The sequence below is a fragment of the Thermothelomyces thermophilus genome, chromosome 6 (assembly GCF_000226095.1).
Source record: "Thermothelomyces thermophilus ATCC 42464 chromosome 6, complete sequence".
Taxonomy (NCBI): Eukaryota; Fungi; Ascomycota; class Sordariomycetes; order Sordariales; family Chaetomiaceae; genus Thermothelomyces; species Thermothelomyces thermophilus.
This window is the reverse complement of record NC_016477.1, coordinates 2,865,298-2,892,715: the sequence shown is the minus strand read 5'-3', so window position 1 is coordinate 2,892,715 and position 27,418 is coordinate 2,865,298. Positions and strand designations below refer to the sequence as shown.

Here is a 27,418-nt window from a genome sequence, read left to right as displayed (position 1 = left end):
TTCGCGCGCTGTGCACAAGGCGTCCACACATATATCTACTAATTGGATGATGGAACTGTTGGCTGGTCATTGAACTGCATTTGTCAGAGGCCGTGGCTCTTCCCCCGAGTAGCGCGGGATGATTCTCGGCTGAGCAGCCTCTCTAAGACGCAAAGTTCCCTGCCGCGGGAGGACCGCGCGAATTTGCTCTTCTCGGCATGAACCATGGTGAGCACCGTGGGGGAGACGGGCATATCAATATGAGAAAACGCGAAATATCGTCTGCAGGGCCTGTCAAAGGGCGTGCATCAAGACGGGTAACGGCAGGGGGTGGCCCAGGGCGCTTATACATGGGGTTGGTCAAGGCTCACAGACGCCGTGGCTGAGACAACCAACCAAGCTAGAAATGATCATATGCGCGAAAGCACGCTATACCGAATTGAATTGTTATCAATGATAATAATTCAATTCGGTATAGCGTGCTTTCGCCAGACCCGGGCTCTTCTCGGGTTCGCGCCAGCTGCTCTCTCTTCCCTCTCCATGCCTCGATCCAGCCATGTCCACCAGACGAGTTTGTGGCTTTAACGGCAATGACTATGCCTATCTTGCATACCTTCTTACGGTCACTAACACCATGGTTGCCGACTTGATATCTTAGCTTGAAGAGCGAGCTGTAAGCTTGGGCTGCGTCTAGCCTCAAGCCATAAGTCACCCCAATGGCCACTTGGAAGATGATAAAGGTCAAACACAGCGCCAACACGAAAGTCGGGTTGGTAACCCAAGTAGCCCACAGCTCACCGAGTCTGGGGACTTAATGCCAGGTCTAAAAATTGAGATCTGGGATCCAACCTCCGAGTACAAACCTTCGCAAGCCAAACCTTCGCAAGCCAAACCTTCGCAAGCCAAACCTTCGCAATTGGCGTAGGAGCGCCGAGCGGCGACATTTCTTGACAGGCTGCCTGTGTCAGAGGAGGAATGGTGCCAGAGGAGGCAGGACACCAAGCTTTCTACTGCAGACGACGTTCTCCATACAGTTGATTGCTTGGTGGAAGGCAGCCTGGATCCGCTGAACAACGACAAACATTCATCAGTGGAGAAATCCACCTCTCTGGACGCGGCGGGGGATCAGAACCCAGGAGATGCTTTGGGAGATGCTTTGTCTTCCTCCGCGGAGCAGGCCGCCGCTCTGGTCGCGGCGGGGGATCAGAACCCAGGAGATGCTTTGGGAGATGCTTTGTCTTCCTCCGCGGAGCAGGCCGCCGCTCTGGTCGCGAAGGCGGAATGCTCGCGGTGCATCGCACAATTCTTTTCGCTAGTGTTTATGGCAGAATGCCAGGTGGCGTTAGTCACCGGCTGCCCGAAAACCTCAGTATACTACGTAATACGGAAGTTTGTGGAAGCCACTGGCGGAACGTTCGATGGAGAAAGGGTGCCTGCCATGCTTCTCTGGACAACACTGTGGATCCTCCAGGAACAACAACGGCATGTTCGGCGCGGACTCATGCATCGTGGCATCGAGATTTTTTTCAGTGGTAAGTAGGCAACTTCTTTGTCTCTCTAGCACTAACATCATTATAGGAGGCAAGAGCCTCTGGTTTTACCACGCTTGCCCAAGGACTCCCAAAGAGAATGCCCGTTTTACCAACAAATTCCCTACTTGCAAGGTCCCGGACGAGATCCACGCTTCTCTTCCACTCTGGGTCCCGTTTATCGTCGGAATTCGTAATATCAGTCGGTGGAGGTAAGATTTTACATTGCCGCAGCGCTCGCAGCGTTCTTGGCTAACGATACTGTAGCTATACGACTATTTGTGACGCGCTTAAGGTAAATCTCTGGTCTCGGGAGGATTATTTTCAGAAGTGGCGGGAGAGGTACCGCTCGAGGACGCTCGTCAGCTGTCACCTCGAGGTTGATTGTTCGGAATCGCAGCTTCTAGGGCCGAAAAGGCGTCGACATCACGCTAGGAAGAGGAAGAGATCTGCCGAGCCAGAGAGCCGAACGCTTCGGCCGGACTCAATCGAGGAAACGCAGTTTCGAGCTACGAGCGCCTGCCAGCACCGCGAGCCGGCGGTCTCACGGCATGACAAGTGTCTGACAATCCGCGCTTCGTCGGCTCTCGAACGAGAGGCGGAAACCGCACCGCAGACCTCCCAGGGACAGTAAATCACTCGACGCGATGTCTCGGTGAGAGCCATGCCCGCACCGTACAACAGCCCCACCGCGACGGTTCATTCCGAGTCAGGCAGCGGGAGTGGACAGGCCGTCAGTGCTAGCCTGCCAGAGAGCGATGTGGGGGTCGATTCCTGGCACATACTGCTGGCTGTTGCGGCCGCACAAGCGGGCGGTAATGCATTTACTGGAGAGGAGACAGCGGGCGCAATCGCAGAGCACGAAAGCGACTAGCGCGCAGGTGATCCTCCCGTGGGCTCTCCGTTAGATGCCGCCGTCGGGATTGCCGCGTCACCACTTCAGCTCGATCTGCCGGTTCCGGATGAGATGGATCAGCACAGGAGTGAAGAGAGCCTAGGAAATTTGTGGTCCGTATGGAATATGTCAGCTGACGAGTGGGAAACCTTCATACGTGAAGTCGAGAACAACGCATGGGGCTTAGATTACGGACCGGAGTGTATGCAGCCTTAGTGATCTTGGCTCTCCGAAACCACATCATACATCATGACAATGAACGCAATTCCACCACTCGTCGCCTCCATCTTCTTATCTTCGTCAAGTCGGAGCATGTCACCATACTCCAGCTCCAGCGTGACCTTTTCCTCCCTATCCACCTTACTGACTACAACCTTGTAGGTCGTCCGTAATCCTGCCGAAGGAGAACCGCCCGCAACCGCTCCCGTATCCCCTGACGGTTGGGGTGGTGAAACAACTATGACCACACAAACCCGGCCATCCGTCAATAGGACTCCTTCTAGACAGAGAAGTCCAACTGCACGCCAAAGCCGGATTGTCTTGCCGTAGCTTTTTGCCTCTTGTTCAATAGACCCTTGCTATACTAGTATCAGTAAATGGCATTCCGCGAGATATCGTCTAGCTTTACTCACTTTGTCTCTGTCTTTATCCTTGTAGAATGCTATGGCAACTCGTTTAATATCCTCCCGCTGTTGTATGTCTCCCAGTGACATCGCCCAAAGACCTTTGCGCTCCTCTGTCAACTCTTCATTTCTGAGGCAGACTCTCTGAGTAAGGCCCCGAAAATCTTGTGTCGCCCGAATGAGATACATGTGGCAAGAATCAATTTATGATGGGGAGTCTGAAGAACAGTTTGAGCAGAAATCGTCCACGTCAAATATATGCTGTTTTTTAAGTTATGCGAGCGACAAAGTCTTTAGGCCGAAATCCATTTGACCCGACGTTGAGCCAGATGAGTCATCGGTGTTCAGACCCGTTCCTCTTCTTGGGTTAGGGTTATAAAAGCAGGTAATTCCGGTGAACATTCAAGGAGCGTACATCAGGCTCAAAATGATTCGTCCGACCAACCGTCCAAACAACTATTTCTGTCCTTCGGTACAATCCAAACTCAAGTCCATCCCAGGCTTGCATTGAACAATTGTCTACTCAGGGAAGAATTCCTGCGCCGTTTTCTCATCTAGGGTATGTATATAAGGGGGTGGTGATGGAGGAGGAGTTGGAGGACGAGGAGGAGGGTTAGGGGGGGAAGGAGGGGGAGCAGGTGAAGGAGGGGGAGCAGGGGGAGCAGCTCTGTTGTGCTGGTGGTCCGACGAGTTGTTTGACATGTTTGTCTATGGCAGTCTGAGTGTTTAGCATTACTCGTTACAGCAGTCTGAAGGGAACAGGCAATGCCTACCTTATTTTCTGCTGTTGAGGTGAGGTGGTGATGTAATTCGATAGCTGGCTAGCCGTATGTAGATCGCGATGGTCGTTCACCGCGGCTGCTTGGGAATGTTTCTTTGGGAATCGAGATGTGATATCCCTGGTTGTCGAAGCGGCTGCGGTGGCACCTCCACCGCTGTCTTAGTATATGTCCTGAGGTACTCTTTGAAAGGGCTGCATCTCAAACCTTCTTAGTATGTCAACAGCCGTTGCAGTACCCGAAGCTACATAGGAGGGGATCGGGCGTGGTGTGAGGCGGTGAAGTTCTTGTAAAGAGGTATTCGTAGATCTGCCGGATGGTAAACAAACAGATATTCCCGGACCAAACAAACTCGGGTTCTCCGTCCGTTGACCCTGATCTCACTCTGCTGTTGGGGTTCTTGATGGCAAATGGGGCATCTTATACCCGCTGACTGGTGAGCTTAGATACAGACTCTCGAACTGAACCCCGTCAATGCTTGCTTTGGGTCCCCAATTTTACTCTGCCGATGGCAGCTCGTAACACACCTTCCCCGGCGTTCCCCTCGCCGATCATGCAGGTCAACCAGGCACTTTCACGTTTCTGCCCAGGACGACGCCATTGACCATTAGAACGCTGTGACCGCCCATGTCCAGCAACCAAAACTAGCTAGGCGTATCTACAGACATGGATTGCAACACCATCCAGATCGTTGTGCGTTTATCGTGGCGCGATCTCTCCGAAGTGGTGGCCGATGCGGCAATGCGGTGAAAAGGTGAAGGAGAACGTGGGCGGGTTAGGGAAGAAAGAAGGAGAAGCCGCACGAATATGTAGAAGCCGTGCTATACTGCGCCAAAGACTAGCCGATATTGAGGTACGTCTCTCAATGTGAGCAAAAATGGGATACGAATTCCATTGGCACCAATTTGAAAGACATCTTCAAGTCTGGGCAAAAAATCTGGGCATTATAGCTTGCACTACAGTGTCGTACCGTGTAACCGTAGCGTCGGTAACCAATCGCGTAAAGGGGAGAGTTGAGGTATGATCGCCTAGGTGGACCATGTGGGGGTCTCTCGTCGAACCAGGCCCTGTCGAGCCCTCGGCTGGACTAGAACCTAAATTTTCAAAACTAATAACTGTTGTATAGTATAAAGTTGGTGATGTCCGGCTTACACCTCTTGTGGGTAATGGCGTAGTTACGGCACCACTTAGAGGCAATGAACCGGAAGTGGTTGTACGAGTACTCTCGTTAAGTATAGTTGATATTAGTACCCGTCGGTGAGGGAGAGGGGGAGTTGTATACCTAAAGTTGCAACCTGGAACGAAAGGGGGGGCACATTTTTATAGATGGTCCGGTGCTGCTGAAGTGTCCATTACAAGGTTTGGCGGTACCCCTGACCTGCAGTCCCTGTCGTCGCTCAGTTCTAGCAATCAGCGATTCTGATGCCAAGAACTCCTACCACTGCTCTGTCCTGCCCTCCTCCCGAAATGATCAGCCGAAAACCGGGTCAGTCTATATGGGGGATGGTCTGTCGTCTTTGTCCTGAGTGGCCGCTAACGAAGAGGTGTTGCACCATCAGAAGTTCTTGTCACGACAGCTGGACCCAAGTCCTCCCACTCCTTCAACCAAACCATGGTTGGCCCAGGTATGAGCCGCCTCCAATCAAGAGGAAGAAACACGACTGGGAGGTCTGGTAGTTGGCGCCCCGTCTTCGCACCGGTTCTTATGCACGACCGCCACTGGCGCTGCGAAAATCTCGCATCATTGTTCTCCGGGGTGCGGGATGGACCAATCAGCCTAAGGCGGTATAATTTCGGTGACCACGTTCCCGCCTTGGCGCTTTAGCATCGGATTGATAGACTCACTCCCGGTTTGGTTTGTGATCTGCGGGCGCCACACAGACGTACGCGTATGGATGTACATCTACCTGTTCCTCTGCCAAGGACCAGTGATGTCTTAGCCTGCCCCATCCGATCAGCAAGCATACGAGATTTTCGCATATAGGGGTCATCCAAAGCCTCTACGAATGTGCACTACGTGGACGGGGAACCAGGCACGAACTAAATTCTCGGGGCGAGCCACTTGGCAGAATTGTTAGACCAATGACCAGCTCATGTCATGCTGCTGACATTAATAGACGAGGCATCATGTGCAGCATCTAAGCGTGGTACTCCCAGTCGTAGAAAGGAGTGCAAAACCAACCAAACCAAAAACGACGACCACCCTGCCAGTCCCTAAGCAATTGCTGTCCGACCTTTGTTGTTCCAAGGACTTGCTTATAAACAATAACATTCCGGCCGCCACCCTGCAGTGTATACAGCCGCCCAATGCTGCAATCCCGGGGTGACCCCTCGCCAGATATTGCCAGTTCCTTAGCAGCATTCGGATCGTTGCAGAGATTTCGCCATGCTTCAGCGTCAAGAGTAGTTGCAGGGATGCGAGGGGTCTAGGCTATCGTTAGGAATCCCTAAATATCTCAAAGTTTGAGTAACGGACCTTAGTCATTGTGTCTATTAGCCTAGGAGGGGTAGCCGCGATCCTAGTGTGCTCAGAGGCAGCCATAAGAGCTTTTAAAAACGAAAGGAGGAGAAGGCAGGATATATACAGATAAGGCGTGCTCGGTAGCGGTTAAGTGAGCAGTGAAAAGACGGGGCGGCAAGTGAGATATTTGAGTGGTGTATATAAAAGCACACTTCAAGGTTCCCCTCGCAACTGATCCGCAGATCTCGTGCCGCACGCCCACTGCTTCCCCTGTTGTGCTATCGCCACGCCCATGGAACTCGCGCCGATGCACCTCGACTGAGATGAAGGCTTGCGGCGCCCTTAGACGTGGGGAGACGCGGCCCAAATCTGCTCGGCTGCGCAGGGTTGGAACGGCCGGGGCTAGCTGCCCGCCCGGGCGTACCGATCCTCAAGGTTAGTGTGTTCGGTCTCAGAACACGCTCAAGATGGTGGTCGGCACCTGCCGTCGCTCGCCCTCCCTCCTGCAATTGACAAGGACCGCGGCGCTGTACCTCGGCCGTGACCACACCTTATTGGTTCCGTCGGCTCTGTTTGGGCAGCGGTCTAGGCTTCCACCCGCTGAGCTTTACCTTGTTCAGACCCACGGCATCTTGTTTAGTAGGAAGCAGGAGGAGGGACTTGGAGTTATCGATAACCCGGTCTCATCGAGTCGACAATCTGGTGCGCCACGTACTTCCTCCAACCCCCAGAAAGTTCCTGTGCCCGTCTTAGGCACCCCTGCCAAACAAGACCCGGGCCAGATCCTGCTGGGTGGAGCTTGGTCCTGGAGATGTGGTTCGAGCAACCCGATTAATCCCCCACGGCAAGACGCACTAGTGCGAGGGTGCAGCCTCCAACACGACTTGACCGGCCTTACTTCGCTACGCTACATCTGGGGAACCTCCGGTCTCGGTTCCGGTCCTAGTTTTAGCCCTCCTCTCCAGATCCCATCCTTCGTGCCTTTGCCAAACCCAACCTCGGCTGGTGGCAGCCGCCGGCTCTCCTTGTATCGCGAGAGCCTTCCCCCGCGCTTGCCGTCCTTCGGCCCGACAACTACCAAATGCCTTTATCCACAGAGGAGGCATGGAGCACCCCTCCAACCATCAGCCTGCAGCACTCGAGGCGGCAAACATGGCAGGGTTAGGAGAGAGTGTCTGCCCAGCAGGGGGTCCCTCGTCCTTCCTTTGTTCTGTTCGTGGAAACTGCCTGTACGCGAAGGAAATGTGAGACTTCTAATTTCCGCCCTGCATTCTGCAATGCACCACTGCGATTTTCCAAGCTAGCAGCAATAACACCTAAAGAGGAGGGGACTAAGCTGCTCTCCAAAAGAACTTGAACAATATGTTTTTGGCGGCCAGCAACACCTTCTTAACGTGGGATTCAACAGGTATGATCTTAACAGGTATGATCACCCACTTGTCACAGCGAAACACCGACAATGCAACACCTTTCTCCGCAAAGAACTTCTCTACCTGATTCCATTGCTCGGGGGTCGGCTTAGCGAACCTGTTTGCTAGTTGTTGTTAGACCATTATACGACTAAATAAGGAAAACGATTACTCATAGGCGGCGTCCACCAGTGCCTCCATTTCAGGTATCAGTGCCTGCCCCTCGGCGGTATTATCTTGACGTAGCTGGGCTAGCTCTTCCTTGTAAGTGCCGAGAGGTTCGATCCTGAAACCAAACTTGGTGATCATCTCAGTTCGATAGCGATGTTAGAGAGGTAGCCATAGTACCGTTCTTTTAATCAAGACGTATACCGCCCGCATCTCTCGCTCGATGGCCTCACGCTCGCGGGCCATGTTGTGTTAGGAGTAAGCGTAACTGGTAGTTTAAATTGAGAATTTTCTGCTGGAGAACTGTGCAAAGCAGGTTGAGGGGCGAGAAAAGAAAGATATAGGCAGCAGAGGAGAAATTCCTTCGCTCCTGGCCCAGAGAGGTTCGTTACACATCGGCTTGATTATGTGATGCAGCCGCATGGCCTGCCCCGACTCGATCGCCCCGCCCTAATGCAGATAAGTGCATCGGGCTCCGACCCTTTGCCCTTGCTCCGCTCTAGACTTGTGATCCCGATGCCGGCAATTGCTGGGCGAGAGCGTCCGTAAGATCTCAGGGGTAGTAAACAATGCAGGTTACCTAGGCAATTGTGTGAGCCGTGCACGTGCTTCCGGATAATTGATCCTTACCATTTCTGATTCCTCCATTTAGACCTATAAGGACCACCACGGTATCTAATCAGATCTCAATGCGCGACCGCTGCTAATGGTTGTCGTGGGGCCTAGGCGGGGCAGCGCACGGGCGCAGGTGTGACAAAATTCTAGACTACACCCTTTTATTAGCACAGCCTCTTGCCAAGTTTAACTCCGCTTTGCCTCCTCCGCCTTTGTCCTCCTCCGCCTTTGTCCTCCTCCGCCTTTGTCCTCCTCCGCCTTTGTCCTCCTCCGCCTTTGTCCTCCTACGCCTTTGTCCTCTACTGCCTTTGTCCTCCAAATTTTGTCTTTCCTCTGCCCTCTCCCTCCACTGCCTCTTTCCCCACTAATATGGAAGTACTTCGGACTTTAGTGGAGTCCTTGAAGAACCGTTTGTGGGATCGTGACGTCGCTGCTGCTGCAGCCGCAGCTGCTAGCACAGCCGAGGTTTTTGCTACTTTGCTAAGGGACATTGAGCACCACGCCGCTGCTCGACTTCTGTTGAACAAGCCTCTTCACCAGCCTCTCCTTGACCGCGATATCAAAGCTGCTAAAGCCTTTTTGGCACGCCTCTACGACGAACAAAGTGCTGAAAGAAAATGGAATGAGAAAGCCAGTTACTTCAAACGGCTAGATCCCGAATCCCTTGCGGTTGCGATAGTTATCGGCAATACAGACAAGATCTCCCGCCACGCAACCGACACCATCCAGGCCCTTTGTCAAGGGGCTGAAAAGATTGCTAAATGGTCGCCTTGGCGTAGCGACGCCCGATTCCAGGCGCTCGTGTAAAAAACGCTTGAACAACAGGCTTCTACATCCTCTGCCGACTCTCCAGCTCAGCCGGCCGAGTCCCTGCGCATTACCCTGCCACAAGAAGAAGAACCGCTGATATTCAGGTGTTCTTCGTGTAGCGCGTTGTTGGACCTTGAACAAATCTTCAATCAAGCGACATACAGTAAGTCTCCTTAATTCACTGCTCCTTCCATCAGCTAACAAATGCCACCTTAGCCGCATCTCCTGACCCACAGATTGCAGACACGCCTGCTACGTTCGGTGATCGGTCAAACCAGTCTTCTACTAGCGTTCTCCCACTATAGCCAACGACGAGTCCTGCTGTACCTACCAATGCTACGCGGATAGCAGCAGAACTTTCGCGCACGGGGAGCGAGCAGGCGCTTGAGAACCAGTTGACGATCAATAGCCGAAAGAAACGGCCGAGAGAGGAGGACCCGGGAAATACTTTAGAAGGTAAGCCTCCTTCGGATACATCTTTAGGTAGAAGCTAACAACCAGCCACAGCGACCGCTTCCGTGCACACTGGGACGTCCCAGCCCCATGGCATCGGGTCCTGGGATGCATTTCCTAATCTACCTACCTTGTCATCGGCCTGGATCCCGGATACCAGTGTCCTACCTGGCCCTCATCCAATTCAACCGAGTCCGAGCGCCGTCCAGCACGCATCACCAGGTCAAGGATACACCAGTCCCTGCTCCACTCCTTCAGCAGCTCAGCCAAACAGCATTAACGACGGGCCATATGGTTACCCTCCGCCGCCCGTTGTGGATCCGACTAAGGGGCCTGTTGTGGACCTGACCAAGGAGTTCGACTTTGATAAGTCCGGGCCGCTCATCAAGGAACGGCATGTGATATATCGTCTTGGGGAGTTTCTTTCGTTCGTCAAGGTACATTTCCTACAAACGATCGAGTTCACTATGGAAACGATTGGCATAGATTCTATCCGATACTCTTCTGCTCGTTTCCGTGACGTTTGGTTCCAGGTCACCCCCGCATGGCTTGAGGCAAGAGGATTGCTGCCCTTGTTAGGACTACCTTCCTATGTCCCTCGAACGGTGCTACGCGAAGCGATATTAGACTACCTACGAGAATTCCAAAGTTATGGGTTCCATCATACGATTCACGTAGGAGAGTTGCAGAACCCGGAGCACGCATATGTCATTAATTTCTGGTGGTGGGGCAATGTAGAGGGAGATGGCGCAGTCTGGCCACTTGCTTTTGGAGATCTTCTTATCAAGTGGTTGCGACCAGGTTCTCTTCGAGATTTTCTTGATTAGGTTCCTTAGTACTATAGAACTTATTCCTTGTGAATATAATGCATCTGTGGGTTCCTAGACATCTTTATCACTCGCGAAGTGAAGTATAGCTCTTTGGGGCTCCCGTGTCCGATCTCGATCTTCCCGTTCATAATCACAGCGCCGCTAACTCCAAATTCGATAACGGCTGCAATGTAGCTTTTCGTACTGTCTGTATCCATCCGAAACTGGAGCTTCGACCTCTCCTCATCGGTCTAAATAATTAGTACCTAGCTACTCTATATATATTAGGTTAGTTAAGAATATACTTACTAAATCCTTGCCAATTTCCTCCTTCACTATATCTAGGATCTCGGTATCGGTCTTAGACCTCACGTCCATTGTGATAGGATTCGCTGGTAATGCCGAAGAGCTCTGTCGAATGTATTGGAGAGTTTGCGCCTGATCAAAATTCGCTCGTGGCCCATCTCGATGGCGGGGTATTTGTATCCCACAATCTATTAGGCACGGAACGGAACAACTAGAGAGGAAAGATAGACTATCGGGAAAATTCGCTAAGGCTGTCAGCTGACAACGGTCTGACTGGTCACTGCTCTTGAAGCCTTCTGAGCGAGTATCGTAGATTGTAGATTGGAGATTGGGATGTTCACCATCGAGGACGTGAAGCTCGAGGTCAAAAACTCACGCGCTCTTCGCGTTCAAAAGAGGTAAGAGAGTTTTAAAGAGGGGTAAAACCGGTAAGCATAAGGTGCAGGCTATAAGTATTTAAGTTAGTGCACTCCGATCAAAAGCTGAAGAATAGCGTAATCTTAGCAAGGCAAGCTCCGTTCCGCCTAACAGCAATACTCCGCGTATGCAGGGGATCGTGTCTGATCTGGAACCGACAATCTCGGCGCCACTCCCCTCGGCGCCCTGCATTTATGCTTGATCAACCCACTCGATAGTCTAAATCTGGAGAGCCCCTGTAACGGCTATTGCACAGAGTTGGCTACGGTATATGCCATGTCCGGAGAAGCAAGGGGCTTTGATCACGTCCGATTGGAGGAACCGGAGATGTCATCGCCTTATACTGCGTACATTCGGCAGGAAATCGGTACCAAAGCACCTCCTACACGTGATGACATCTCTATTGCTTATATGACTTCTATCATCTGCAAGACGATCTTCTTAATAGACCCAAGTTTCTACCCAGATATACATACATTGGAGTAAGACCGCCCAAGTCCATCTCCCCTCGTTAGAGATTCTGTTTCTCTAGGTAAGTTGAGTACACCTTGGGTTTGCACTCTCCGCAAACACCATCGGCCCTGTGAATTGTCAGCATAGGTCTACTCATGAGTCCGTTATATATACCTGTAGTCGTCCTCCATGAAAACCAGAGCCTACAAAATGACACAGCTCCATTTGGCGTCGCCCGGAACGGGTCCCATGTCGTCCTGACAAAGAATGTACTCTTCGGGGTCCTGTGGCCACTGGGAAAGGTCGATGCTAGCCTTCTTGCATGCCGTAAGCCATGCTTCCAGTTGGCCCTGAGAAGGAGAGGGGCACGAATCCTCTAGGCTTAGTAAGATCAACCAGTTCTTATATATATTAGGCACTACCAGGTACATACCTTCCTTCATGCAGGCGCGCATACCCCCCGCTCTTTCAGTTTCCCCCTTACTTTCAAGGTAGTCGATCAGGCGTGGCGTGATCTCCCTGAATTTGCGCATGACGAAAAACCCCAACTCGCTCGAGATCGCCTCAAGCTTATCGAGATCCTGATTGTCGAACATCCTAAATCCATCTTGCTATTAATATCGACATCCACAGATGGGAAGCGGGGATAGCTCACTCTTAGACAACGAGAGGCAGCAAGAACCAAGACAGCACTTCGAGGGGGAAGAACCTAAAGCTAGGTGGGAATGAGAGGAAGTCAGCGAGGCGGCTTCGAAAAGCCTTTATATACGTAGGAGTTGATATAGAGCGGTCAGGAGGGGCAAGATCTCCCCCTTTTTGCCCTGGCCAGGTGCAGAGGGAGGTGAGGAGCATGGGAAGGGGCCTCTTTGGGAGGTAGGGCGGCTGAGATTATCTGGTTCAGGTGGACTGGGCTTAACGTGGTATACGACAATAGGCTGAGCATTGTGTTGGCTGGTACCCTGCTTCTAGTAGGGCTGTTCAAAGTGTTGTATGCCTTTAAAGCGAGCTGATAGTGGCGTGCAGCAGAGAATTGACGTTAATAGGGGCACACCTAATGAAGTGCTGACAGGGACAGCGTAGTATAGCCTGTCTGAGCTCATTTGTAATGTACTAATTGTAGAGCTTTGCGGCTGCTCAGTGTGACGAATCCTCAGCCCACGACTTCTGAAAGGGCTCTTGAAGGTACCGCAACGATGGGTGACTGATTCGGTGAAGCTAAAAGGGTCACAACAAGTGTACAAGCAATTGTTTTAGCAGTAGGCGTAGCGAACTGCTTGTATTGCTTACTGAGGAACTCCTGGAGTCCCTCCTACCGCATGGCTATATACTTCGCTAGATCATCGGGCTCACGGTACTCTGGCTCACTAGGCTCATGCGGGAGGATCACTGTGATCTAGTAATTCCTTCGTGATCTATCTTCCCTCCTGCTCGTCTTGATCCATGATCCACCCCCACAGGGCTGGCCATGATCCTTATATGATTGGTCCTTTAAATGATTGGCTCGGAACGCCCTGCGTCCCGCATGTGGCTGTCCTGCCTGCAGCCGCTCGTTGGTTAATTTGTGACACTCAGGAGGCGGCAGGGGGCGAGAATAGGTATCTGTACGAGAGTGACAGAGCAACCGGTCTGCTGACACGGATACCAGGGCTCTGACAGGTACTTCGAGGAACGAGGATCAAAGAGCCGCTGAGACGCCACGTTATGTACTTGTTAGGGAAGACGATGCAAGGAGGCTCCTCAGAACTTGTTATATCCGCTGGGCAATGGGGGTCTCTATTTGACGGACGGCGCATAGAAACGCTTAGTGTATTTAGATTTAGGGCCACATCGTACTCCGAGCTACTTTACACTATCTTAACTAAAACATATGGGCCGACCACTCATTTAGTATACTAGTTCTTTCTTGTAGCAATGCCCGCCGTACTCTGAGATGTCATGCTCCGTTATACCTTGGTCCATTCCTAGTAGTCGAAGATTAGGTTGAGGACGATCCCACTGACAGGCAGGCAAACTCCTTTGGTTCGCTGTAGGCTGTAGGCATCTATAGGATGGTCGATAGGATCCTGCCGACACTAAGGTAAGAGAGAAAACATGGGGATATCTTCATTTGGGTCCGAAAAAGGCCACGGGAACTCGGCGTGTGCAAGGAAGGAATCCAGAAGACTCTGCGACTCGACGCTCCCCATGAGACCTCCCTGAGAGTTTCTGCTGGGTTGAACACCTTGGCAGACAATGTTGGGCCGTGGTTTCAACTCGCGTACTCGACTGAAGAAAGATTCCAGGATCTGCCTCGTAAATTTAACTTTCTTTAAGGTCAGGCGCTTCAAAGGGTGGCGTTCGGTGAAGTCGAAAAGCTCGTTTTCCGGCACCCAAGCGCCTAAAATTTCGTAGAACTGTAGGTCGAACCAGCATATCTGGTTTAGAGGCAGCCGCTGATAGTAGATAGGACCGTGCAGGAACGTCCTAATCGTTAGGGCCGTAAGCCCTGGAAAGGAGTTCAAGAACTTGGCTATGCTGCCCTCGAGGCCCTCGCCAGCGAGGACGGAGTTTAGGCAGAGGTGTCGGATATTATCATACCGCCCCGGCTCTAGGTCCCGTGCATCCAAGAGGCCTTCCACATTGAGCCGTTGAAGGCGCGAGCACGTCCCGAGCACAGGGAGTAGCCGTGACATGGCCTTCGCCACAAAGGTCTCGAGGGAAGGGATTACCCAAATGCTGTCCATAAGGTTGCGAAAGTGTGCGTAGTTCAGGTAGGACATCTCCCAGGCGTGGACATGAGAAAGCGTGAGCTCCCTAAGGGAAGGGAAGTGGGTAAGAACGGTCCGAAACAGCTGAACATCCGTACCGAACGTACGGGACGCTTCCTGTCGAAGGAATTGCTCGTAGCGACGGTATGCCAGTTGGGCGGCGCCCGGATCCCACTTTCTGCTAAGAATCAGAGGGTGACGCTTCCACTCCCCTTGTGAGGCGGCTCTAGGCCAGGCTCCGTCGTATATGGTGAGGTGGCGTACCGCACCGAGCGAGCCATATGGCGATTGGCTGAGTATCTGCAACGCGTCCGCGGTGTCTAGGGTGTTCAAGAACGAGAGCTCCCGCACCAGCGCGAGGAATGCTGCATCAGCATACCGGCGGCTCTCTGGTGTATCTACCCGAAGCCTCAAACGTTAGATCCCCCCTTTCACGAAGCGCCCTACTGGTCGGCTATCTATCCTGAAGAAGGACAATCGATGGCCGAGGCTGAGGCGCCTTGCTCGTTCGAGAAGGCCCTGAGCCACGAGGTCCTTATACCGGGCAAGTGCATCGTAGTTGGTATGAGCATCCTTCTTGCTAGCTAAGTATCTTACTTACTCTAGCACTAACCATCGGAGCATGTAGAGACCGTGCATTTACAAACGAGAGAAGGGCTTCGGTAATTCGCAACACCTCAAAGGACTGGCATATAGAGTTTGTAGAAGCCAAGTATCGATAGAGACACGACGGAATCGACTACGACACAACCAGCCGCGATCAAGGCACAGCGAGGACCAACCTACACGTACATCGCAAGTTATCCCTATATGCCTCAGGAGGAGAGATAGACCGGCGGATCGGAACCACAGTTAGGCTAGCAACGTTCCTCTCCATATGGCTTGAGTCCTTAGCAGCGTCCGCAGCGACAGACCAGGTGTACCTAGAGCCATAGACCAGTAAAGATACCTATGCTTTTCCTGGCAGACGCCATCACCGTGCTCGTTCGTTTGGTCTCCTCGTTGGGGTTGTCTATCGTAGGCCAAGCCGACTCCGTTATATCCTCCCGCCACGTCAGGCACATAGGCCACTTGTTAAGCCTAAGGTACCCTCCCGGCCACCCATATGAGGCAGACCGCTCCGCTAGGCTAGCCTCGGAGGCTTCAATCACCACCACCTCTTTCTTCCCCGTCGCGCTTGCACTGGGCTGATGAGTTGCAGAGAACGACCAACAACGCGATCACCGGTTTTCTGCCTTCCTTTCTGCGTTGTTGCTCTCATACTCCCCGTCATCTTCGCGGTGAGGGCCGCCCCTACAATCACTTCAAATGCTGACAGGTTCCCGTCTCACTGACGTTGATGGCCTACCGAGGTTAGAAGAGCGCCTGCTAAGCTCATGGTAAGAGATGGAGCCTTGGCAGCTGCGTCCATGAGCTTTGGGCCTGAGGTCGCAAGGCGTTTTCCGTGTAGGCAATCACTAACTTTTCCAGCCCTATGCTGTAGTGGCTCTTCAATTTATTCTTTTTTCATTTTATTTTTTCCTTTTTTTTAAAAAAAAAATAGCAAAGGGACTACGGATAACAATCAATCTGGACTTCGAGTATTTCCCGAACTGACTCTCATGGTTGGTATACGCGTAATATGACCGAATTTGCCCCAGAGTCCAGCCCCCTGCTCACACGCCTCCTATTACTTTCTTCTTGCAGTCGATGCTGCAGAACGGATAGGGACTTTAACACCAGGACGAAACTATTAGGGACTTAAACGCCGTAAACAGGGAGGACGACAAGGGTCGCTATCCCCAACCCACAGTGTGCTAAAGATCCAACCACCCTCCAGACCTGACCGCTCTCCAATTCCGACCACCGTCCAGTTCCGACCACCCTCCAAATCCGACCATCCTTGAAATTTTGAACCAATCAATGTCCTTTAGGCGGATTCGCTTGGCTGATCGGTCATCACAAGTTGCCGCAGCATGGATCCAACTGTCTTGGCCTACATGGCCGTCTGTGGGTACAAGAGAGGGGGTAGGTCTAACCACCGTCCAGATCCGACCACCATCCATATCCGACCATCCTTCAAATCCGACCAACCTCCAGACTAGACCACCCCAAAGATCCAACAAGCTGACAATCATCCCACGCTGCTCGGATGGAGCAATGGCTTAATCCGGAGGTACCTTAGTGATGATCCTGGTTCCCCATGCCCTTTTCTAAGCGAAGAGTTAAGAGTACGTATAATTAAAGGAAACGTTTTGTATCCTTGTGGTTCTCAGTATACAAGTATCTGAGGATCCCGGGCCACTCGATGTGCACTTCCTGAAAGCTATATTATGTTACCTTGCTCGACTTATTCGACCCCCGCATTCCCTTGTCACTCAACTGCCCGATGCTGAACGACATTGCCGACTACCAAGTGGCCCAAGCGGCTGCTACATTCGTTCTTCTTTTCTTACTCCAAGCTCTTTACGCCTGGCGCGGGCTATTAACATCACTATTCTGCTCAACGAACAGACGCCGAGAAATACGGCTCCTCTGGCCAGATCCATTTCAGTGCAGCTGCTGCCTGGTTTTTCTCTGTATTGGGATCCCAATCACTGCTCTTTTCGGGCTTGCGAGATCGGGCCGTCTTGCGCATACGAAGGAGTTCTTCCTTGCCTGGAAGGGCGTGACTATCCTAGCCACTGAAGCTTTCCTGGTAAAAAGAAGCTCTCTATCGCTCTAAACCTGGACTGACATACCGTAGATCACTGTGGTGGTATATCCACTATTCAGCGGGCTCGCCCCTGCCTTTCCATGGCTGGATCGATCTGTTCGCGCTCTCATGTTCATTCGCCTCGTCCTCCTCCCTCTTGGGATATGGGCACTAGTGAAGTACGGCGAGGAGTTTGTGTGGGCTATGCCGGCTACTCTTCATCTTCTCCATTTCTGTCTCACGCTTGTACTCATCGCCCGAAACGGAGGACCCTCGGGAGTGCTTAAGTTGCTGCGATTCGCTTCCTGGGTGGCACTTCAGCTCTGTGCCTCTATACTACCGATTGTGGGCGCTATATATCACTGGGAGTCTTTGCATCTGGTTCAGTGCTTGCTCTCTACGGCCCTCAGCTTGGACTATTTAATGTGGAAATGGTGGTTGGAACGGCGGCGCTGGGAGCGTCAATTTGATGTGGAGATGCAAGTTCTAAATGGATCCATCTCTGAGGAGAGCCTATAGTCTGTCAATGGAACTAAATAACAATTCAGGAAGTTTGTGATCTTGGCTAGCACGAACGCCAGCACTGTTCGGGGGCGTTTGAGGCGGGTAAAGGTGACCTGACTTGCCCTACGTGTTCTTGAATCTTGTACGTTATTTTGATCGCGGGCCCGGGACGCAAGGGCCATTGCCAATCCTATGTTCCCGGGCAACAGATTACGGAGCAGAAACCAGGGGCAGTGTTATATGAATCCCTTTAATCGTGTGCATCGATTTTAGCGCGAAACGCGAAACTAACCAATTGAATGCGTAGGATCCTACAAATACATCTCGATACGTTGTCAGCTGTGTTCACGTAGAGGATTAGGCTAGGAGACGCGTATTGGGGCGTGTCTCACTAGGTATCTGCGGAGGTATGTACTTATACAGTATATAGGAAAACTTACATTGTTTCTATATACAGTTACTCGTAACCCCGTAAAGCCACTTCCCTAATCCGTCCTATAACTGGTTCCTGATTGGTAGAATGCTTCGCTTATTGGCGAATCAACGCTCAAAGGATTCAAATACCATCCTAAAATCCGGGTTGGAGATGGTTGGAAAGCCAGATCAAAAGATCGAAGGCAAAAGAAGCTCTAATTAAGCAAGCAAATGAAGGTTGTAAATATTACACTGCTGTAGAACAAAATCCATATAGCACGCAGCGCTAATTGATTTATCTCTGAGGCTTCATCCCAAAAGCTGTAAAGACAGGAAAGTACGCATGGATCTGGGGGTCGTTGAACTCTCGGCGGACCAAGGTACATCGAACCGCGACCTCTTCGTGACTCAGATTCAGGCCGTGTACGAGCAAAGCCCCAGAGATAGTCTCAAGTTCATCGGCAAAGAAAGATTGAGACAACCGGCCGAGCTCGTTCTGCTTGACGTCTTTCGCCCATTGGTTCATAGGCCACTTATGTTTGACAACCTCGACATTCGTAAAACCCGCTTCAACAAGCATCCGTCCATACTAAGAGGCAAGGTTGATGGGACGCCCCATCCTGCCAGCAGCTTCGGCAAGCTCGTGTGCCCAGGCGAACAAGTTCGAGTCACGCGGAAGGGTCCCGTCATCGCATCGGGGCATTAGGTTGATATCCTTGACCTCTAACCACCCGCCAGGCTCTAGATGTCTGCCGCGCGTACGTTAGTCAAGTAATAGAAATTTACGGGGGAAACGTACTAAAACGCTTGCCCAAGGACATATACAAAGTCTCTGAAATATCCGCCCAGCATACGACCGTGGATAAAGTCAAACTTTTGACTCCAGGTCCACTGCTCTTTAACATCATCGATCTGAAACTCGTAGTTTGGAGGCATATAGATGGGAAGGATACCTCGTGAGATATCCAGGCCGATCACATCCGCTTCCGGATGCTCATTAGCAAAGTCCATAGCCCAGAAGCCGGTGCCGGTGCCGATGTCAAGGACACGTCGAAATTGCTCTTTAGGACAGAGCAGGAGCTTTCCGTCGTATGAAACTTGCCACTGCATGTCAAGCACAGCGAGGCGACGCTGCTCTCGCTCATCCCTAGGCAATGGGTACTTGCTGGGATCGTGGTATATGCGACCTCCCTCTTCGACGCAACGGTCATCGAAATTCTCGATACTAGTAGTTTCCGACTGTGTATCGTAGGTCTGTTAGCAATTAAGATGCCGCGAGCAGGCGAAGGCGTCGTACCCAGTCATCGGGCACTCCCTCGTCGACAAAATGTTTATCGATAGTCTCAGCAGGTTCCGACTGTATACCGTAGGTCCGTCAGAGTCAAGATGCTACAAGCAGGTGAAGGTGTCGTACCGAATTACCGGGCGCGGAGTCCATGTCCCCGTTGCCAGACACCGTGGTTATGGCCGTTAACTCGTTATCCTGTATATCTCTTATTAGCGGGGTCGTAGTTGGCCGGAGAAAATGCGTAGGCACCTACGCTCGCAACATCTGTGTCACCGTCCCACAATGGCTCTGAGGTATCAGTTCGTACAGACTCTCCGGGGAATGGGGGAGTATGCCCTTCTACCATATTGAAATGGCATTAAAGGCAAGAAAAAAGAGCGCAGCATGTGAGGAAAAGTGTAGTAGTGAATGTCGGCAAAAGCATTGTCGATAACGATGCCAGAAACATTAGGGAAGTAACGAAGAGACGGAGCAGAGTACTTAAGCAATGGGCACGATCATCTGTCGTGGCCCTAGCTTTACGAGCTGAACACCAAGATGGCCAAACTGCCCCTGCCATGCCTGATAGTGGCTGGGAACCATCCGGGTACAGCGGATCCGCTCCCACCGCGCCACTGTCACTTGCTGGAGGGAAGATTGGGTTGCTCGAGCCAAGCGGGAGCTAGCCTGGACCTTCTCTGGAATCTGATGGTTGCCAACAACAGACGGGGCATTATCCTGTACTAATATAGTAATGAGCTGCTGGAAAGCCCATGCAAGGATATGGAGGGCGTGGAGGCCGCCTACATCGAGGTACATTTGGGCTGGTATAAACTTAACGTTATGTCTGGCATCTGGGACGAATACCCAAGGGTGGCCGGGAGATGTTTGGCAAGGAGAACGTGGTAGGGTGAGTGGGGTGAGAAAAGCGTGGTGAAGTAAATGGAGACAAGGGTACGGGAGATCTAGGTCTCGCGGAGGCGGGCCATGTGTATTGGTCATCACCCACCCAGGTAGTCCGTACTAAGTACATTTGTTCTAACATCAATTGTTGGAGGAAGGCATGTAGGCAGTACAAGTCCCAGAGATTATACAACTACCCCTCTGGTTTCGGAGGGAAATGCGAGTACATATTGCGGTACTTCGGCGGCTGAGACATTCGTATTGGGCCCCTGGTGCCCCTGTCCGCGGACCAGCTCTCTTGCGCCGGTCACCCCCTGGCAGGATATGTTCGTCGTCCTGGTCTTAGCCTCGAAGCTGCTGGCCGATGCCCTCCGCCTCGGCTCTGGCAGATCGCAGAGAACAGAGCAATACAAGGCATAGTTCCTATCCCCTTCGTTGAACAGGATGGCATCAATCTCTACAAGCTCTACGGAGTTAGGGTTCTCCATGCGGTGAAAGGCATTATTGTTGCCCCTGTGGTTGCTGCTGGCTTCCCCGGCCTAAGCTACTATACCGTACTATAAAGACGGGTGACCGTAAAACTACGCTAATGATACGCCTGTCTCATTTTTTCCTGCCCATTCTCCCTTGACCATTTCCCCTACCTATCCTTCCCGCAGTCACTTAACAACGCGCCTATTCAGTCCTGGGTCAATTAGCCCGACGAAGCCGGCTGACAAGTCGCCCGTATGGCCAGCAACGTATCTAACCGCAGCTGCCTACGGAGCCTCGAACTACCCCAGCCCACCCCACTGCATGGAGAGACACAGGGCATTGAGAAGCAGCTTGCCAAGGCTTAGAAGAGGAGTCTACACTAAGGATAGTATCCAGGGCCTACAACGCGACCTGGGGGCCCGGGGCCGGTCAAGACCGAGGGAGTACCCGGGACACCTACACCACTGCCCTGCGGAGGGCTGGGAAACAGTCGAGCACCTTGTCCTTTGATGCCCTGTATCTCCGACGCCTAGAACTTGGCCACGGTTATGAATTCGCACCTACCGCGATTTAAGCAAGGCTAATACCGGAGCAGTTTGCTATTGGGGAAGGTCTTGGACGGGCTCCTTAGTTCGGTCCGCCTTGTGGCATATTGCCTGGCCCGACGTCTTGAGTTGGAAACCCCGGAGGAGATCATAACTATGACTTTTGACTTTCGCCTCAGGAAGGCGCAGTGCTTTCTATATCATTTATTACCTACAACATCGCATCCAGGGTCGTTTTCCGCCATGAAAGCATCATGACTCAGGCATCTGACAAAGGGCGCCTTGGCCTCCTAGGGGTACACAACTTCTCGAATTCCTGACCATGATTAGCCTCGCCCTCTTACAGTGTTGAGAGCCTTCCATTCTTACCTTTACAGATTCCCTGAATCGTCCGATTGCGTCGTTGCCACCCAGATCTTCCGCCCCAGATTCCTTTACCTTGGCTTCGACAAGCTCTACTACTGCACGGACGAGTCTCGGCGCAGTCTTCCTCATCTCCTCATTCGTCGTTGCCGGGTTCTTCCACTCAGCAAGAACGACTTGGATCCAGCGCTGGATACTAGACCACTGGAGTACGTGGCCACCAAAAGCCAAGGTTTGATATTCCCGCAGTCGAAAGACAAAGTGAATTGTACCTGATCCAAAAAAAAACGGTCTGGCCCGGCTCAAGGATAATGTACCGCTACGGGCCCTCGGTATATCGGTCAGGTTCGGCCATCCATGCTTCTCGTTCTTCTTTGGTCGGGCATGCCATCCATCCAAACCCAATGGACCCCTCTTGGACTGTAATCCATGTAGCATAGCCGTGGCTGTCCATGTGTGGAGCTGTATGGTTGCCGCCTTCCGAGACAAGGGCCCATTTGTCGACGGCTTTCCATTCGCGCCATTCCATGAGAGATGCTGTTACTCTTTCCGCGCTGCCGGCACCCAAGACTCTATTCCGAACGTCAAGGAGAAGTCCGTAATTCTCTCCGGTCAAGAACTTTAGTAGGATAGATGGCAGAGGGCATTATAAATCTAGGACGTTCCAAGGGTCGCTTATGCTCTCCCGGCGAAGAAACCGCTCTTTGACTTCTCTAAGTTCGTGGACTTCAAAGGATTCCTCTATAGAGGGGCGAGAAGGAACCTGTACTGAGACTGACAAGCTAGAAATACGAAATCGCCGGAAAAACTGCTCGATCGGCCGGCCGGCGTCTTTGCCCCATACGAACGGCTGCTGGTCCTCGGTGATGATCAAGGCGTCGCCGGAACATTGAGTCTCGACAATACGCGCTGCTTCAATGCTGGTGCAAAACAATGCCTCACTTGAATTTGGGTGCTGGGCCTTGTTTAACAGTTTGCGAAGAAGTTGATTAGTCTCGTCGCCGTGAGAGCCGGGCAACGGCCTAGACTGCTCTAGTTCGGCCAATGCTCGTATTTGGTAGGCATTATTGGCTATACGATCGTGAACGGGCCGGTCTCCGGCAACTCTTGGAGTTCTAAGGAACACCCCTGATGTGTCAAACCGCAGCCGCTTCGGCGGAAAGACATCAGACAGCGATGCTCTGCGCCTGCGGGAGGGAGGACCGGTGTCAGTATATGATGCAGCTTTGTTCGACGTATCTGGAAGCCCAACCATGTTGGCGTTCCTAGCGAAAGCAGTGTCCCGTGCTTGTTTGGCGTAGAACTGGAGGTGCTTGCGACAAAGCTGTGGCAGGAAAGGGAGTAGCTGATTCGCTGCATTGCCGTCGAACAAATGCGAGTTGCTCAATGTCAATCGGAGCCACGGCGGTACTCCTGGACAGCAGTCCCGCGGGATCTCCGTAGGTTTGACTAGGGCGACTCGAGCTCGCCTGCGACTGACTGTATTGCTGCTCGCGGCTCCGCGGTACGATGGTAGTACACGTGGCCGGAGGGTCATTCCAGTAGACTGATCGAGGATGGCATCTGCAAGATTGGGGCCATCCTCGGCTACAGGGTCATCCTCGGCGACAGGGCCATCCATATCCGAGTCTGTTTGATCAGATTCCTCTGACGCAATCGAGGGATCGGAGGTGACATTGGCATAGCTGGAGTTCTGCCGAGAAGAAGAAGGCTCTGGCAACATCTTGATCGGATCACTGGCAGAGTTCTGGGTGGCCTATGTCTGTATTAGCACTGACGCTGTCACTACTAGGGCATAGCGGAACAGTACCTCAGTGGTAGACTTAGCGTAGTCGGCAAAAGATGTCTTAGTGACGGCCTTGACGAGATGCGAATCCGATACCTGTGAGGCAGTGCCTCCTCGTAGGTCGGTACGTGTAGTACTGGCAGTTGTCGACATCTCTGTTGAGCTGTCGAATGAGTCGAGTTCTGGCGGGGTCAACGAGTTCGTACGGTCGGCTACGTTGGCCTGTAGCAAGGTGGCAGCGAATTCCTTCCGGACCAGGAGACCAAATTTGTCGTAACCAAGGGCGTCTGGCAAGTTGTTGACGGCTAGCTTGTTACCGGTAGAGGGGTCGAAGTCCTCTTTGAGATATACCAAGACGCGAGGTTCAATCGAGCTAACCAAAGCCTGCACTGGTCGCATCCTGATGGTCATATGTCGTTTGAGGATAGACTGATTTAGGCCTTTTACAGCGTCGTCCCATCGGGGCACCTTCCGCGCTGCGGCGCGGAGCTTTTCACAGTAACTCACCCCCTTAACAGCCCAATGGTAATGTTGAACAACTTCTCGGCCCCAGCAGCGCGCAACCTCTATTAGAGGGGCGAGGCATCTTGCCTTGATCTCAGACCCTTCTGTGGCAATCCCCAAAAAGCGACGCCACTGCTCTGTGTCGGCCTCCTCCGTCTCTTTGTCCTTGATCTGCTTCTGTCGTTGATACGTAGGACACTCCATCGACATGATGACATCGCAGGCAGAGAATAGCAGTTGCAATCCAACATGTCGATCCAACAGCTCATTTCGTTTCCGTCTGCACAGTTCGTATTTCTCTGTGTCGGTCTTGCAGCTACGCAGTTCCTCGCGAAAGCGGGCGACTTCCGAAGCTTGATCAGGCGTTAAGGCAAGGAAATCGTAGTCAAACTCGGCGTCCGGATTCGCCTCGCGAACCCGAGACACCGGCATCGTCGCGAATTCGGAATACCGTGATACTAGTCTCAAGGTAGAACCTCGCTGTTCGGAAAGGTTGAAAGGAATTTTTGAACGGATTGTTGTTGGGGTCTTTCCATAACCTCCCTTGTAACTAACTACCACTAATAATCAAGCAACAAGTGCCCTCTTATCACGTGGTTCACAGCAAAAAGCCCCACAGTTGGTCGCGGTTTCTACATGACCAAAAGTGGGTCCATGAGCAGCATGTTCCGATTACCGATCTCGGAAGGGAGTGGCCGAGAGCCGGGGCCGTATGTAGCTTACTTCGGCAAAGGCGGTGCCGCTTCCGGGCCGAGTACCTACGCGGGTGCCGCGGATTAACCGCTGCATCGCTGTACTAGTCAAAAACTGAACATTCAGTTGTGCGCAAGTCAACCGCATATTATGACAAAAGTGTCCGTCTGAGCGCCATATAGCAGCCGCTTGCCGTCCTTCGCTGCAATTCTGCGACCCTACACGCGTATGCGTCTGTCCCGTTTCTTAGTCATAAGCGGAACCTCAATTGCCTCTCGTCACGGTCGAACTCATTATTGGCAAACCAACCATCACGGAAGTACCACTTGACCCGAGGAATCCGCGCAGCGCAAAGTCTTTGGGCAGGGGTCGCAGCAGGGATATAGATGTATTATGTAGATGTGGACGGCGCCTTGGCCCTGGCGGAGAGTGTGCCGCCTAAGTAGCGAGTTCAGCGCTCGGGCTGTCAGCTTCTAGGATCGGTGCGATGCGGCCCATAGTCTTTGGGTGGAAAGGTAAGGTGGTAGGAAGAAGACGAGGAGGTTGACGTGGAAGAACAAGCAGCCACGGTCGACAGGCCTCTGGCACAGAACCAAGGCAACCCCGACCCGTCGCACCCGTAGATCGGAAACCGAACATAACATTGAGGGGCCGGGGTGGGAGGAGTACTAGGTAGCAAGTAGTCCACAGGCAGTCGCACCAGAGCTCTGACCGGTACTCCGAGGTACGACGATTAATAAAGAGCCGCTGAGAGGCCACGTCATATACAAAGTAATTATACCGCCAATGTCAACCTCCAATCAGAAGATGGCGGGCTTCTAACTGCAAGCTCTCCGGCAGCACTTATGCGCGTTTCTGTTCGTGTACTGTGTAGGTACTGGTACTTAGGCCACTTAAGGATTGGGAGAGTTGAGGCGCCTTACCTAGTACCCGGCAGCATACGTGTATATATGAGGCTTGAGCTCCTTCGAGGCCAACAGAGCAGTAATTTGAAGTGCTATGGCTCTTCTCAGCCTTTTCAATCAGAATGTCAGTCGATAGGCCTCCACCGCACATTACCCGCATCTTCGAAGCTTTCCGCTCGTTATTCCGCCGCTGTTGCCGTGTGGAACAGCATGCTCTGGATGACGCGTTATTCCGCAACTGTCGCCATGTGGATCAGGATGCTCTGGATGACTTCTTGTAAGTTAAATCCCTATAAAGTAAGGTTATCTATTAATATAAGCAATAGAAACGAAGAGTCGAGACGCCAGTACTTTATGCATTCGAGTGAGAAAGAGATCTTGTTATTTCTCTGTGGTGCTGCAAAATGCTGCAAGCAACCCAGAAAGCGTCTTGACTACGTCAATCTCCTTCTTACGCATCAACTCGACAAATGGCTCATCCAGAGTATGCGTGTCGAGATGGATCCTGCGTCAGCAATGTTGAGGTTATCGGCCTTGATCTCGCTTGAACAGCTTGCCTGCACGGTTGACGAGGACGCTCAGAAGCCTGCTATGGGTTGGCTGCATCGTTTTGTCGAGCTGATGGAGCATGGGACAGATTTGTACGGACCACAGGCTACCCACTGCAATTATTATAAAACATACCGACATATGGGCTGTGCCCTTTTCCGCGCGATCAACTCAGAGGAGTTTGGTTTCATCCATCCTCTCTTCAGAGAAGATCCTCTCTGCTGTGCGCGTGGAGTCGGTTGCGGGTCATTTCTGGACGAGGAATACTGGGTGCGCAGGGTTGTCGAAAAGGAGAACTACTAAGAGTTATGGGAGACCTTTATAACCGTCACTGTGACCTGAGCAAAGAGAATGAGTGTGATTGCAGCTGCAGGCCTATAAGGAAGGTTTTAATTCAGACGTTACTAAGCTACGAAGATTGATCTTGTTATTTAAACAAAAGTATCAACGGTACCCTCCTTCAGTCTATCTCGATACGATAGGAGCTAATGAGCGTACCAAAGGCTTGCAGATTTATACCAGAAGTCTTGAGACTAAATCAGGATCAACGTCAGAAAGTTATCGATGCCCGAGGACTGCTTGTGCCGCCCTGCGGAACTTAGGACCGCTTATTTCTCTCTGAGACCAGTGGACATGGGACTCCCCAGCCAGAATGTACCTCCATTTAGGTGAGTACCCCCCACGCCCTTAGTGTAGGCGACTATATTCCTCTAAAACCCTAAGGTACTCTAGGCCGGACGGACAACCGGCGGGCCGCAAGTGCAACAATGTTTTTTCTCGGGTCCGTGCAGAAGCTTGTTACACAGAGAATTGGGCACGCAGAGACGGGCATCCTTTTACGAGCTAAGGCAAATGCCAGACTCCCCGTCACATCAATAGCACGTACCCTTGTGGTGGAATTGCAGGTTGAGATTGGGTCGGTGGGAATTGTAAGTGGGGGTTCCGGGATACAATAAGAAGAGTGGCTGATTGTCTGGAGGAGTTAATGTAGGTGGTGAATTGGTGCAGGTGGTGAATTAATGTAGCTGGTGAATGGGCTTGCTCTGCATTAACCAATGAAACTTGAGATTCTTGCATTACTATTTGCTAGCCGTCTAGGTACGGATCCGTACTGTAGTAGAAAAGGTGTTTCCTTGGCTGTGCAGTCATTCAATTACAGGTTATCCCTATGATACCGCCGGGTTCCTAACAGATTTCTTTTTCTTTATATCCGGTTTTCATACGGCTACTTCTAAGCCTACAAAACTGCACTAGCAATTGAAAGTCACTCGGGTACTCTGGGGTACTCTTGATGCAGCCAAAGGGATTCGAAGCGGTCTTACAAGGCCAGTAACTGCCGGCACTTCGACGTGTCATCCGGTGGATTGTCTCATTGCTCGTTACC

At 52.0% G+C, this 27,418-nt stretch overlaps 9 protein-coding genes across 9 annotated transcripts; 3 read left to right on the top strand and 6 right to left on the bottom strand.

Moving 5' to 3' along the window:
• Window positions 1-793: 793 nt before the first annotated feature.
• On the top strand, window positions 794-2,382 carry MYCTH_89984 (uncharacterized protein; the record flags this gene model as incomplete). Its single annotated transcript, XM_003666192.1, has 5 exons — window positions 794-900; window positions 934-1,511; window positions 1,558-1,720; window positions 1,776-2,138; window positions 2,193-2,382. The coding sequence occupies 5 exons, from the start codon at window positions 794-796 to the stop codon at window positions 2,380-2,382; spliced, it is 1,401 nt and encodes a 466-aa protein (XP_003666240.1).
• Window positions 2,351-3,313, bottom strand: MYCTH_2310772 (uncharacterized protein). The gene is made up of 2 exons (XM_003666191.1): window positions 3,036-3,313; window positions 2,351-2,981 (listed from the first exon to the last, which is right to left on the bottom strand). The coding sequence occupies exons 1-2, from the start codon at window positions 3,213-3,215 to the stop codon at window positions 2,616-2,618; spliced, it is 546 nt and encodes a 181-aa protein (XP_003666239.1). The 5' UTR covers window positions 3,216-3,313; the 3' UTR covers window positions 2,351-2,615.
• Window positions 3,314-6,733: 3,420 nt separating this feature from the next.
• Window positions 6,734-7,431, top strand: MYCTH_2130140 (uncharacterized protein; the record flags this gene model as incomplete). The annotated part of the gene is made up of 2 exons (XM_003666190.1): window positions 6,734-7,058; window positions 7,232-7,431. The coding sequence occupies 2 exons, from the start codon at window positions 6,734-6,736 to the stop codon at window positions 7,429-7,431; spliced, it is 525 nt and encodes a 174-aa protein (XP_003666238.1).
• A 3,127-nt stretch (window positions 7,432-10,558) lies between these two features.
• MYCTH_2310768 (uncharacterized protein) lies at window positions 10,559-10,999 on the bottom strand. Its single transcript, XM_003666189.1, has 2 exons — window positions 10,840-10,999; window positions 10,559-10,781 (listed from the first exon to the last, which is right to left on the bottom strand). Exons 1-2 carry the CDS (start codon window positions 10,906-10,908, stop codon window positions 10,569-10,571), a joined length of 282 nt encoding a protein of 93 aa, XP_003666237.1. The 5' UTR covers window positions 10,909-10,999; the 3' UTR covers window positions 10,559-10,568.
• Window positions 11,000-13,778: 2,779 nt separating this feature from the next.
• On the bottom strand, window positions 13,779-15,726 carry MYCTH_2130137 (uncharacterized protein; the record flags this gene model as incomplete). Its single annotated transcript, XM_003666188.1, has 2 exons — window positions 13,779-14,851; window positions 15,717-15,726. 2 exons carry the CDS (start codon window positions 15,724-15,726, stop codon window positions 13,779-13,781), a joined length of 1,083 nt encoding a protein of 360 aa, XP_003666236.1.
• Window positions 15,727-18,340: 2,614 nt separating this feature from the next.
• MYCTH_2120908 (uncharacterized protein) lies at window positions 18,341-19,155 on the bottom strand (the record flags this gene model as incomplete). Its single annotated transcript, XM_003666187.1, has 3 exons — window positions 18,341-18,612; window positions 18,658-18,784; window positions 18,871-19,155. The coding sequence occupies 3 exons, from the start codon at window positions 19,153-19,155 to the stop codon at window positions 18,341-18,343; spliced, it is 684 nt and encodes a 227-aa protein (XP_003666235.1).
• Window positions 19,156-21,424: 2,269 nt separating this feature from the next.
• Window positions 21,425-22,218, bottom strand: MYCTH_2310767 (uncharacterized protein). The gene is made up of 2 exons (XM_003666186.1): window positions 21,604-22,218; window positions 21,425-21,550 (listed from the first exon to the last, which is right to left on the bottom strand). Exon 1 carries the CDS (start codon window positions 22,124-22,126, stop codon window positions 21,917-21,919), a length of 210 nt encoding a protein of 69 aa, XP_003666234.1. The 5' UTR covers window positions 22,127-22,218; the 3' UTR covers window positions 21,425-21,550; window positions 21,604-21,916.
• Window position 22,219: 1 nt separating this feature from the next.
• MYCTH_2310765 (uncharacterized protein) lies at window positions 22,220-23,260 on the bottom strand. Its single transcript, XM_003666185.1, has one exon. The coding sequence runs from the start codon at window positions 23,216-23,218 to the stop codon at window positions 22,244-22,246; it is 975 nt and encodes a 324-aa protein (XP_003666233.1). The 5' UTR covers window positions 23,219-23,260; the 3' UTR covers window positions 22,220-22,243.
• Window positions 23,261-25,607: 2,347 nt separating this feature from the next.
• On the top strand, window positions 25,608-26,337 carry MYCTH_89991 (uncharacterized protein; the record flags this gene model as incomplete). Its single annotated transcript, XM_003666184.1, has 2 exons — window positions 25,608-25,762; window positions 25,812-26,337. The coding sequence occupies 2 exons, from the start codon at window positions 25,608-25,610 to the stop codon at window positions 26,335-26,337; spliced, it is 681 nt and encodes a 226-aa protein (XP_003666232.1).
• Window positions 26,338-27,418: the final 1,081 nt, after the last annotated feature.

What these genes read in the sequence shown, in the direction of transcription:
- MYCTH_2310772 (XM_003666191.1), bottom strand. Translation starts at nt 3,215, where the DNA reads ATGTATCTCATTCGGGCGACACAAGATTTTCGGGGCCTTACTCAGAGA. An exon ending in AGGATAAAGACAGAGACAAA is followed by an intron (nt 2,982 to 3,035) that starts GTGAGTAAAGCT and finishes ATACTAGTATAG; the next exon opens with CAAGGGTCTATTGAACAAGA.
- MYCTH_2310768 (XM_003666189.1), bottom strand. Translation starts at nt 10,908, where the DNA reads ATGGACGTGAGGTCTAAGACCGATACCGAGATCCTAGATATAGTGAAG. An exon ending in AGGAAATTGGCAAGGATTTA is followed by an intron (nt 10,782 to 10,839) that starts GTAAGTATATTC and finishes CTAATTATTTAG; the next exon opens with ACCGATGAGGAGAGGTCGAA.
- MYCTH_2310765 (XM_003666185.1), bottom strand. Translation starts at nt 23,218, where the DNA reads ATGGATGGCCCTGTCGCCGAGGATGACCCTGTAGCCGAGGATGGCCCC.
- MYCTH_2310767 (XM_003666186.1), bottom strand. Translation starts at nt 22,126, where the DNA reads ATGGAATGGCGCGAATGGAAAGCCGTCGACAAATGGGCCCTTGTCTCG.